General features: G+C 43.9%; 1 protein-coding gene across 1 annotated transcript; it reads left to right on the top strand.

The window, feature by feature from the left end:
• The first annotated feature begins 1,805 nt into the window (after nt 1-1,805).
• LOC123990404 lies at nt 1,806-4,512 on the top strand. Its single transcript, XM_046290960.1, has 7 exons — nt 1,806-1,940; nt 2,142-2,260; nt 2,393-2,438; nt 2,559-2,656; nt 2,799-3,283; nt 3,392-4,222; nt 4,358-4,512. The coding sequence occupies exons 1-7, from the start codon at nt 1,815-1,817 to the stop codon at nt 4,510-4,512; spliced, it is 1,860 nt and encodes a 619-aa protein (XP_046146916.1). The 5' UTR covers nt 1,806-1,814.
• Nucleotides 4,513-12,548: the final 8,036 nt, after the last annotated feature.

Raw genomic sequence — 12,548 nt, 5'->3', positions numbered from 1 at the left:
CAGTAAAGGCAGTGCACTAAGCAATACCACGAAAATGGTCATTTTCTCTGACAAATGTTTTTTTTTTAAATAGAGGCCAACGAAGGGGAGAGAAGGACAGCTGTATGCATGAGTCTGGATGTGCGTATTTAGGGCGGCAGGGTAGCCTAGTGGTTTAGAGCATTAGACTAGTAGCCGCAAGGTTGCAAGTTCAAACCCCCGAGCTGACAAGGTAAGGTACAATTCTTTCGTTCTGCCCCTGAACAGGCCTTCATTGAAAATAAGAATTTGTTCTTAACTGATTTGCCTAGTTAAATAAAGGTACAAAATATATATTTTTTAAATTGCGTGTGAGTAGGGTGTTGAGGTCGTAGGTACAACTGGAAGCATTTCCGTTGTCAAATGTCTGTTTAATGTGAGAAACAAAATGGAAAAACACCTGTTAGACCATTACAATGCGCACTGTCATGCAACAAGACAATGAAGTGATACGTGCCATGGAGACTTATAACGGATACTTTCCAAACACCAAAAGATCCCACGCTGAGCGATACTGTTTACTACACTATTGTGCATACAATCCAAGTCATACGTTTATTGTCATTCATAATCTTATTTTTAACCGAATATCTTTGCAGAGGTGTTCCTTGTGTCAATTCAGAGCTTGGAAATATTGGAATAATGTGCTTAAGAGGACTCTCAAGGCGCACAACAGGATAACACAACCACCACATTTTCAATTGACAATCAATGCTTAAATGGATGTGGTCGATAGATTAGTATAGGTGTAGCAGTGTGATGTTGTTCCTCTAGATTATGCACCAAATTGCACACAAGGACCAATTCAAATAGGCCAGGTCAAGAGGGGATGTTAATAATTTGATAATAATAATTATTCAGTGTATTTTTTTTATTGAATTACAGCTGCATAGCTAATGTTTTTATTTTGGTGTGGCCCTTCGCGTGTTTACTGCATTTCCATACCCCCTTATTTTTCCCTTTTGCCTGCCCTTCGGCTTGAAAGGTATCCGAAATTGTTCAATATAAAACCGTGGTAATGTTACACAATGTACTGTTATGCTACCATAAATTTGTTACAATGTGGATAATATAAAGATGTATGTTAACAAGGTTCACAAAGCTCGCTAACTGGGGTATCTATTGTAACTTGTGAGTACTTGGGACAGTGTTTGAGTGAGTGTCCGTGTGCTTGCGCAGGTGCCTGAGAGCTTGGACTGCGCCAAGGGTTAAACATAATGTGTGTTGTCTCTTCGTGTGCAGGGCAAATAAAAAATTCTTAAACTAGCAGACCTCCAGTTGTGGCAGCGTCCTAATTAAAAGTACACAACGCAGAACGAACCACGCAACATAGGCATATATAAATAATGTATTTAACTTGTAAACCAAGATTGGATTAGTTGGTCTAAGCAACATGCACCTGGATAAACGCGTCATGAATCGGGAAAGGCTCCTATATCCTCATATACACATTATGACATAATAAAGAGTTTAATCGTTCACGAAATAAAGACATAGAAGCATACCCAATTATACAGGTTCTACACATTCCATTTCTCCATGGTAATATAATGTAAACATTCTATTTTGCGCCAAACATCGCCTACAACTCAATTCTAAGTGCAGCATATTGGACGACTCCACAGTCATTGATCATTCGCGACTTTAAGTCATTCCTGTTATCTCTAGAGTATCCCGTATATCTATAGCGCTGCATTCTTCCCCATCTTACCATGGATAGGGTTTGGTGCATTCCGGAGTTCACTTATGGTCCCACAAAGGTAATCTTAGGAGAAATTTATTGTAGCATACTGTAAATGCCTGTGCATAATGTGCATAACAGAACATCATTATTTTCATTATCTTCAAAGGAATTCTGTAGAAGCAGCCTTTATTTTCAGACTCTGCAGGCCTGCTGGGAGGAAACATATTACAATAAACAGGTAAGATTCATCCCACAAAAACATAAACAACAGAAAGAGAGTTGTATTTCAAGACAGTTTAGAGAAGGTGGTCATAAGAGTTCTTAATATCACTTTCAAATTGTGGGGCATGAGAAGTTGTGAAATGTTGCGAGAGGCCCTTCTGAAAGCACATGATATGCTATTTCGTGGCACGGTCTCACACCTTACCTCATCTTGCAGAAGAAGCTCATGGTCCACTATCTGCTGCTCCAGAGTCAAGGCCAGGTCCCGCCCCATGTCACTACAGAGCACATGAGCAACTGGCTGGTGTCTCAGGGCAAAAAATCCCTTAGGGAGAGGTGAGTACCACGTCAGCACTCACCTTCACTGCCATTCCCTGCCACCAGCAGCACTCCAGGAGATGTGGGTAAAATAAACAACACAAAAATCAGAAACCAGGAAAGTTGAATTGCTCTGTGTTTTATTTGAAGGGTGTGGAAGGAAACCCTGGAGGAGGGAAACGACTTCGCTCAGCTGGTAAGAGAATGAGAGTTAGAGACATACTACAAGTTAGTGAGCCTTTCAACAACGAGTTAGCACAGCAGAATAAATCTGTTGTGAAATTACACTAATGGGACTTCCTGTTTCATACTGCAGGCCTGGGATGTAAACACTTGCCTAAAAATGATGAACATAGAGCACGAGGCTTTCTGCAAGCTCCGCCGCTCCATGCACCCCACCTCGCCAGCTGACATGTGAGATCCATGTACTGCCCTGCATATGACTTGATCCATTTATCTACACATCTGGAACTACGCAGAAACAGACTAAGACAGTGTTCTAAGTGAGTACATTGCACATCGTTTAGCTTTATTTTATCCTTATTGTTGATTTCAGCGATCCTAAGGTCCACAGCATTGTGGAGAGAGCTGTGAGGAGCATTCTGGGCGAGCAGTCCAATGAGCCCCGTAGCAACCTGCTCAGCCCATCTCAGGTGGTGGTGGAGGTGGTGCCCAGGCTCCTCCTCGCCCTGTGGCTTCAGCCTGAGGAAGGCCATTCAGAGCACCCAATTCTTATAAGTGGGATGGCCGTGGGAATGGTGGCGGCCGTAGTGGAGAAGCTCTCCTGCATGTTAAAGGACCCTTCCCCTCACATCCCTTTCTCCCGGGCTGCTGCTTTTGACTCTGTGCGGTCGATCCTCGGGAGAATCAGTCAGTCCTTCTCCACCGATGACCTGCAGAGCCCTTTTTATATGAGCTCTGTCTGTGCCTTTGTGGCGGACGAGGTGCAGAGCTGCTTCCAGCCCCCTGCAGCCACCCTACCAGTCCCCCCTGTCCTCGTGGTGGGCGATTCCACCACATTACCAGCTGACATCCAAGCAGGTGAGTAGCAATGATAGAGAGCACTCTGACAGATGCCTGTTCTGATGACATCTTGGTGCCTTGTAGTAGTAGAGCTCATCAGGATTGTTGTTGTCACCCATAACACAGACCCGGCTTCTTCCCACCTAGAGGTTGTAGACATCACCCCTAACACAGAGGCAGATCAGGCTTCTTCCCACCTGGAGGTTTTGAACCATACCCCAAAAACAGAGGCAGACATGGCTTGTTCCCACCTGGAGGTTGTGGACATCACCCCTAACACAGAGGCAGATCCGGCTTCTTTCCACCTGAATGTTGTGGACATCACCAGTAACACAGAGGCAGACCCGGGTTCTTCCCACATGAATGTTGTGGACATCACCCCTAATACAGAGCCCATCTCTTCCCTCTTGGAGGTTGTGGACATCACCCCTAACACAGAGGCAGATCCGGCTTCTTTCCACCTGAATGTTGTGGACATCACCAGTAACACAGAGGTAGACCCGGGTTCTTCCCACATGAATGTTGTGGACATCACCCCTAATACAGAGCCCATCTCTTCCCTCTTGGAGGTTGTGGACATCACCCCTAACACAGAGGCAGATCCGGCTTCTTTCCACCTGAATGTTGTGGACATCACCAGTAACACAGAGGCAGACCCGGGTTCTTCCCACATGAATGTTGTGGACATCACCCCTAATACAGAGCCCATCTCTTCCCTCTTGGAGGTTGTGGACATCGCCCCTAACACAGAGGCAGATCCGGCTTCTTTCCACCTGAATGTTGTGGACATCACCAGTAACACAGAGGTAGACCCGGGTTCTTCCCACATGAATGTTGTGGACATCACCCCTAATACAGAGCCCATCTCTTCCCTCTTGGAGGTTATGGACGTCACACCTGAAGAAAGGACTCTCACGATGGCCGTCTTCGCCACTCTGCCAGCTGACATCCAAGCAGGTGAGTAATACTTAGAGAGCACTCTGACAGGTGCCGTTTGTCATGACATCTTAGTAGAACCTTTCAACTGGCCAGTGATTAGAAACTACGGTTTGCATTTGTTTTCATTCGGTTCCTCTTTTTTTCCCTTTCCAGAGGATGTTGCTGTGTTCATCCCGGATGTCACCAAGGACGTGACACTGGATGTTCCATGCAGTGCTAGGAAAGGGGCAGTCCGGCGATTATTTTGCAGGCTTTGGAGGGCAGTGTGCTGCTTCGCCTGCCACAAGGAAGAGGAGGAACAATATTAATTATTCATCACACCTGCAGAAATGGGATTGAACCATAGACCATTAAATTATAAAATTATAATTGGACTCAAGTCTGCTTTTCTTCTGTTTACTACTTCATTTCAGAACATTTCTATAAACTGCAAGTGTGGAGTAGGTTGTGTAAATAAGTGGGAAACAATTGTAATGCTTTTAATAATTTACTTGTACATTTAAAAACAAACGTATTATTTGACAACAACAAAAACAGAGGGCGCTCAACCAACGTTGAGTTGAGGTGCAACCAAAAATTTGAATCATCATAGAAAAGGAAAAAGCCCAACACTTGCTCACTATAAAAAAAATGCATTGTTTTATTCAGGCAAGGTTAAAAGATTAACGTTTCGGCCTAGTCTCTGACGATATGCAAGTTGCGTTTGCCCAGGAAAAGGGTGACCCAGACACACACTGGTTCTTGAGGGTTGAAGACAGTGAAAAATGATCATTCAGTAAATGGGACTTTTCAATTCTTGAATAAAAATCTTTAATGAACATGAATTTAAATACAATTGACTTGAGGATCAGAGCAGGCTGACTGGCTAGCCCTGAAGGCCCTCTGCCTCTACCTCTGTGTGGTTCATCTCAACCAAGAGGTTGTGTGGGTTGTCTTTCTCTCTGTGGGTGTGAATCACTATGACTTCTCCCTCTGCCTGCCATTTGACTGATCAGAAGCCTTAAGCTCTTTCTTGCTCACATGAACAGGAGGAATGGCGTCTGGGGTAACCTCCTCCTCTATCTAATGCCTTTTCCACCTCCTCTTTCTGACTGTGTTTGACTGAGGTCACTCGTTCTCTCTCCCTGGGTGTTGGATAGTTCCTAGTCCTCTGTGTCTGATGGTGGAGGGAGTTAACCTGTTCCGGCTCCCTCTAAGGGTGTGCACCATAATCTCTTTCGGTGTGTTGAGGGGTTCAGTGGTTTTGGAGGGAGTCTGAATTTCGATCTCTAGCGATGACTGTGGGGTCTGTCCCGTTGTGGTGTCCCCCTCCCTCCTAAGGAGGAGCAACTGAGACATGTGATGAGGCCAAGAAAGATCTCTGCAAGGACAGTTTAGGATCACAACATCACAACACTGCTGCTCATTCATTTTCAAACACACCTCAGATTACGGACACAAACATGGACCTATTGTTCTTAAGGCGTTTAATACAGTCTTTTATCTCAATTTCAGATAACTCATCATCACAAAAATCCCTGAAATCATTATCTTCTTAGCAATGTTTGCAACACGTCATGCTCTATCAACTGAGCTACGAAGGAGCACGTCGACGTCATTAGAATGATGACAAGCAATTTTAACGGTTTCTAAAGGGAATCATAGAATTCCAAACTCATTTCTATGGCAACACAGTTGTCAATTTTGTAAACAATAATTTTCGAACATGTGTTGCCAAGAAACATCTAACCGATGTTCTATGGAATGTTTTCTGTGCGAAAACAACAACTTCAGTTTGCTGCTGAAAACAAACTTCTTTGATTTTTGAGACATTTACATGAGAACAATCGACTGGAAAATGCCTGGGTGCTTTTCAAGACTGGCGGAGAGAGTGCGTGGACGTCGGCGGCCTACTGCGTCGACAGGTTGTTCAAATTCATTTGTGGCTTGTTTTTCTTGTCTTTTTCCGTTTTGCAGGGTTCGTGATCGTCGACAGGTGGACAGCGACAGCGACTTCGAAGAAGGTATGTGGAGTTTAAAACTCTTATTTTACTACATTTAACAATGTCATTATAATTTGCGAAATGTTGTGTATTTCTATCATTCAAACTTGGCAAAAATGCTTGTGCTAGATATTTTGTAGCTAGCTACAAAACATGAACTTTAGTAACTGTTGCTAAGCGATCGACTTTTGCTACCTAGCTAGCTAGTATTAGCAATCTTGCTATGTTTTATGTCCTAACAATAGTTTATTTTATATTCCAATGTTCCTCATTTTAGAAACAACTGTCCTGGATGAGGTCCAGTTGGATGTGCCACACACACACACACACACACAGTCACATCACGGTTACAATGTTTACTGTTTCCAACATGGATGTATTGTAATGTGCAGAACAATGCTTGGTGGTTAAAGCTTGGAGAACTTTCCAGTTCATCAGCCCCATCATCACCTACATGCGTGGGGGATCCCAGGGGCGGCAGGGTAGCCTAGTGGTTAGAGCGTTGGACTAGTAACCGAAAGTGTTGCAAGTTCCAATCCCCGAGCTGACAAGGTACAAATCTGTTGTTCTGCCACTGAACAGGCAGTTAACCCACTATTCCTAGGCAGTCATTGAAAATAAGAATCTGTTCTTTAACCTGTTGCGACGAGCAATCCCGTATCCGGGAGCGTAATTATAGCCTCACGCTCATTACCATAACGCAACGTTAACTATTCATGAAAATCGCAAGTGAAATGAAATAAATATATTGGCTCCCAAGCTTAGCCTTTTGTTAACACCACTGTCATCTCAGATTTTCAAAAAAATGCTTTTCAACCATAGCTACACAAGCATTTGTGTAAGAGTATTGATAGCTAGCATAGCATTAAGCCTAGCATTCAGCAGGCAACATTTTCACAAAAACAAGTAAAGCATTCAAATAAAATAATTTACCTTTGAATAACTTCAGATGTTTTCAATGAGGAGACTCTCAGTTAGATAGCAAATGTTCAGTTTTTCCAAAAATATTATTTGTGTAGGAGAAATCGCTCCATTTTGTTCATCACGTTTGGCTAAGAAATAGTTTCGACGGAGGACACCGAGTGGACACCTGGTAAATGTAGTCTCTTATGGTCAATTTTCCAATAATATGCCTACAAATACGTCACAATGCTGCAGACACCTTGGGGAAAAGACAGAAAGTGTAGGCTCATTCCTTGCGCATTCACAGCCATATAAGGAGACATTGGAACACAGCGCCTCAAATCTGGCTCACTTCCTGTATGAAATTTCATCTTGGTTTCGCCTGTAGCATTAGTTCTGTGGCACTCACAGACAATATCTTTGCAGTTCTGGAAACGTCAGAGTGTTTTCCTTCCAAAGCTGTCAATTATATGCATAGTCGAGCATCTTTTCGTGACAAAATATCTTGTTTAAAACGGGAATGTTTTTCATCCAAAAATTAAAATAGCGCCCCCTATATCCAAGAAGTTAAGTACCACCGCATATGTTCAATTGGTCGGATTACCAGAATATAGTTAATTTCCCCCCACCTTCTGATGTTCCCAGAATCTTTATGTTAACCTTTATGTTAATCTTTAACATTTCACATCAGTAGGGTAGAGAGAGGAAAAAGGGGGGAATAGGTATTTATGACTGTCATAAACCTACCCCCAGGCCAACGTCATGACAGGACAAAACGCACACCACGACAAGAGAGACAACACAACACTACATAAAGAGAGACCTAAGACAACATAGCAAGGCAGCAACACAACATGACAACAACATGGTAGCAACACAAAACATGGTACAAACATTATTGGGCACAGACAACAGCACAAAGGGCAAGAAGGTAGAGACAACACAGCACGCAAAGCAGCCACAACTGTCAGTAAGAGTGTCCATGATTGAGTCTTTGAATGAAGAGATTGAGATAAAACTGTCCAGTTTGAGTGCTTGTTGCAGCTCGTTCCAGTCGCTATCTGCAGCGAACTGAAAAGACGAGCGCCCCAGGGATGTGTGTGCTTTGGGGACCTTTAACGGAATGTGACTGGCAGAATGGGTGTTATATCTGGTGGATGAGGGCTGCAGTAGATATCTCAGATAGAGGGAGTGAGGCCTAAGAGGGTTTTATAAATAAGCATCAACCAGTGGGTCTTGCAACGGGTATACAGAGATGACCAGTTTACAGAGGAGTATAGAGTGCAGTGATGTGTCCTATAAGGAGGATTGGTGGCAAATCTGATGGCTGAATGGTAAAGAACATCTAGCCGCTCAACAGCACACTTACCTGCCGATCTATAACCCATCTCCATAATCTAGCATGGTTAGGAGGGTCATCTGAATCAGGATAAGTTTGGCAGCTGGGGTGAAAGAGGAGCGATTACGATAGAGCAAACCAAGTCTAGATTTAACTTTAGCCTGCAGCTTTGATATGTGCTGGGAAAAGGACAGTGTACCGTCTAGACATACTCCCAAGTACTTGTATGAGGTGACTAACTCAAAATCTAAACCCTCAGTGGTAGTAATCACACCTGTGGGAGAGGGGCATTCTTCTTACTAAACCATATGACCTTTGTTTTGGAGGTGTTCAGAAGAAACTTAGGGGCAGAGAAAGCTTGTAGGACACTAAAAAACCTTTGTTGTAGAGTGTTTAACACAAAATCCGGGGAGGGGCCAGCTAAGTTCAAGACTGTATCATCTGCATATAAATGGATGAGAGAGCTTCCTACTGCCTGAGCTGATGTAAATTGAGAAGAGCATGGGGCCTAGGATCGAGCCTTGCGGTACTCCCTTGGTGACAGGCAGTGGCTGAGACAGCAGATTTTCTGACTTTATACTCTGGACTCTTTGACCAACATCCCTCTGGAATGTTTCTGACACCTTGTAGAATCTATGGCCCTGAAGAATTCAGACTGCTCTGGAGGCAAAGGGGGGTCCAACCCGGTACTAGATGGGTGTACCTAATAAACTGTCCAGTGAGTGTAGTTCAGGAGTTATTCGGATTAAGGGGGTCATCTACTTTAAAAACTTAGGGCTAGGCGTCCCCTAGCAGGACAACTTCCGGTGAAAATGGAGGGCGCGCAACACAAATAAATAATCATAACTATGGATATTAAACATTTAGGTACATGCAAGTGTCTTATATAGGTTGAAAGCTTAAATTCTTGTTAATCTAACTGCACTGTCCAATTTACAGTAGGCTTTACAGCGAAGCATGCGATTGTTTGAGGACGGCACCCCACATCAAAATATTTTTCCACCAGCACAGGTTTCATAAATTCAAATATGATTAAATATTCACTTACTTTTTGTAAAACTTTCTCTGATTTGTCATCCAAAGGGTTCCTGCAATAACATGTAGTGTTGTTTTGTTAGATAAAATCCTTCTTTATATCCCAAAAAGTCTGTTTAGTTGGCGCCATCGAAGAATTCCGGTTGGTTTTTCTTTGGATTTGTAACGGTTGTGTTCCTCTGACGAGGAGGAGTAGTAGGAAGGATCGGAGGACCAATGCGCAGCATGGTAAGTGTTAATGATATATATTATAACTCAAAACACTAAAGAATAAAACAACAAAGAGAACAAAATGAAACCGAAACTGTTCTGTCTGGTGCAAACACAAAACAGAAAAGAATCACCCACAACTCAAGGGTGAAAACAGGCTACCTAAGTATGGTTCTCAATCAGGGACAACGATTGACAGCTGCCTCTGATTAAGAACCATACCAGGCCAAACACAGAAATCCCAAATAATAGAAAAAAGAACATAGACTGCCCACCCCAACTCACGCCCTGACCATATTAAAACAAAGACAAAACAAAGGATACCATATCTGTTGTGTTATAGTCTCCTACATTAGTTTAACATTTCTACAAACTTCAAAGTGTTGTCTTTCCAATGGTACCAATTATATGCATATCTTGGCTTCAGGGCCTGAGCAAGAGGCAGTTTACTTTGGGCACGTCAGTCAGGCGGAAATTAAGAAAAAGGACCCTAAAGCCTCTCCGGGATACGCAACCCGCTAGCGGGACAATAGTTGACAACATCCGTTGAAATAGGAGCGAGCCAAATTCAACATACAAAATCGTAATATTAAACATTCATGAAAATACAAGTGTCCGAAATCATTTAAAAGCTTAACTTCTTGTTAATCCAACCGCGTTGTCAGATTTCAAAAATGCTTTACGGCGAAGACTTACAGAAAACGTTTGACCTCTGTCATTGCCAACACAGGGTATATAACAAAGTATTGAGATAAACTTTTGTTATTGACCAAATACTTATTTTCCACCATAATTTGCAAATAAATTCATAAAACATCCTACAATGTGATTTTCCGGATTTTTTTTCTCATTTTGTCTGTCATAGTTGAAGTGTACCTATGATAGAATTACAGGCCTCTCATCTTTTTAAGTGGGAGAACTTGCACAATTGGTTGCTGACTAAATACTTTTTTGCCCCACTGTACAGTGTACAGTATTTGAAACACTGCCTATTTTGCAGGTTTTCCTAATTACAAAGCATGTAGAGGTCTGTAATTTACTGTGAGAGACAGAATCTAAAACAAAAATCCAGAATATCACATTGTATGATTTTTAAGTAATTAATTAGCATTTTATTGCATGACATAAGTATTTCCTCACCACGCGCTCTCACCACTGGTGTCCCCCAGGGCTCTGTTCTAGGCCCTCTCCTATTCTCGCTATACACCAAGTCACTTGGCTCTGTCATAACCTCACATGGTCTCTCCTATCATTGCTATGCAGACGACACACAATTAATCTTCTCCTTTCCCCCTTCTGATGACCAGGTGGCGAATCGCATCTCTGCATGTCTGGCAGACATATCAGTGTGGATGACGGATCACCACCTCATGCTGAACTTCGGCAAGACGGAGCTGCTCTTCCTCCCGGGGAAGGACTGCCCGTTCCATGATCTCGCCATCACGGTTGACAACTCCATTGTGTCCTCCTCCCAGAGCGCTAAGAACCTTGGCGTGATCCTGGACAACAAACTGTCGTTCTCAACTAACATCAAGGCGGTGGCCCGTTCCTGTAGGTTCATGCTCTACAACATCCGCAGAGTACGACCCTGCCTCACACAGGAAGCGGCGCAGGTCCTAATCCAGGCACTTGTCATCTCCCGTCTGGATTACTGCAACTCGCTGTTGGCTGGGCTCCCTGCCTGTGCCATTAAACCCCTACAACTCATCCAGAACGCCGCAGCCCGACTAGTGTTCAACCTTCCCAAGTTCTCTCACGTCACCCCGCTCCTCCGCTCTCTCCACTGGCTTCCAGTTGAAGCTCGCATCCGCTACAAGACCATGGTGCTTGCCTACGGAGCTGTGAGGGGAACGGCACCTCAGTACCTCCAGGCTCTGATCAGGCCCTACACCCAAATAAGGGCACTGCGTTCATCCACCTCTGGCCTGCTCGCCTCCCTACCACTGAGGAAGTACAGTTCCCGCTCAGCTCAGTCAAAACTGTTCGCTGCTCTGGCTCCCCAATGGTGGAACAAACTCCCTCATGACGCCAGGACAGCGGAGTCAATCACCACCTTCCGGAGACACCTGAAACCCCACCTCTTTAAGGAATACCTAGGATAGGATAAAGTAATCCTTCTCACCCCCTCCCCCCTTAAAATATTTAGATGCACTATTGTAAAGTGGTTGTTCCACTGGATGTCATAAGGTGAATGCACCAATTTGTAAGTCGCTCTGGATAAGAGCGTCTGCTAAATGACTTAAATGTAAATGTAAATGTATTTGATCACCTACCAACAAGTAAGAATTCCGGCTCTCACAGACCTGTTAGTTTTTCTTTAAGAAACCCCCCTGTTCTCCGCTCATTACCTGTATTAACTGCACCTGTTTGAACTCGTTACCTGTATAAAAGACACCTGTCCACACACTCATTCAAACAGACTTCAACCTCTCCACAATGGCCAAGACCAGAGAGCTGTGTAAGGACATTAGGGATAAAATTGTAGACCTGCACAAGGCTGGGATTGGCTTCAGGACAATAGGCAAGCAGCTTGGTGAGAAGGCAACAACTGTTGGCGCAATTATTAGAAAATGGAAGAAGTTCAAGATGACGGTCAATCACCCTCGGTCTGGGGCTCCATGCAAGATCTCACCTCGTGGGGCATCAATGATCATGAGGAAGGTGAGGGATCAGCGCAGAACTACACGGCAGGACCTGGTCAATGACCTGAAGAGAGCTGGGACCACAGTCTCAAAGAAAACCATTAGTAACACACTACACCGTCATGGATTAAAATCCTGCAGCGCACGAAAGGTCCCCCTGCTCAAGCCAGCGCATGTCCAGGCCCGTCTGAAGTTTGCCAATGACCATCTGTATGATCCAGAGGAGGAATGGG

The sequence above is a fragment of the Oncorhynchus gorbuscha genome, linkage group LG02 (assembly GCF_021184085.1).
Source record: "Oncorhynchus gorbuscha isolate QuinsamMale2020 ecotype Even-year linkage group LG02, OgorEven_v1.0, whole genome shotgun sequence".
Taxonomy (NCBI): domain Eukaryota; kingdom Metazoa; phylum Chordata; class Actinopteri; order Salmoniformes; family Salmonidae; genus Oncorhynchus; species Oncorhynchus gorbuscha.
The sequence above is the reverse complement of the archived record's forward strand: the minus strand, read 5'-3'. Positions and strand labels throughout refer to the sequence as shown.

Bases quoted from the DNA above. Each gene is read 5' to 3' on its own strand.
- LOC123990404 (XM_046290960.1), top strand. From the start codon at position 1,815: ATGCCTGTGCATAATGTGCATAACAGAACATCATTATTTTCATTATCT. The intron at 2,261-2,392 runs GTGAGTACCACG...TTTTATTTGAAG, and splicing joins AAAAAATCCCTTAGGGAGAG to GGTGTGGAAGGAAACCCTGG. The intron at 2,657-2,798 runs GTGAGATCCATG...TGTTGATTTCAG, and splicing joins CCCACCTCGCCAGCTGACAT to CGATCCTAAGGTCCACAGCA.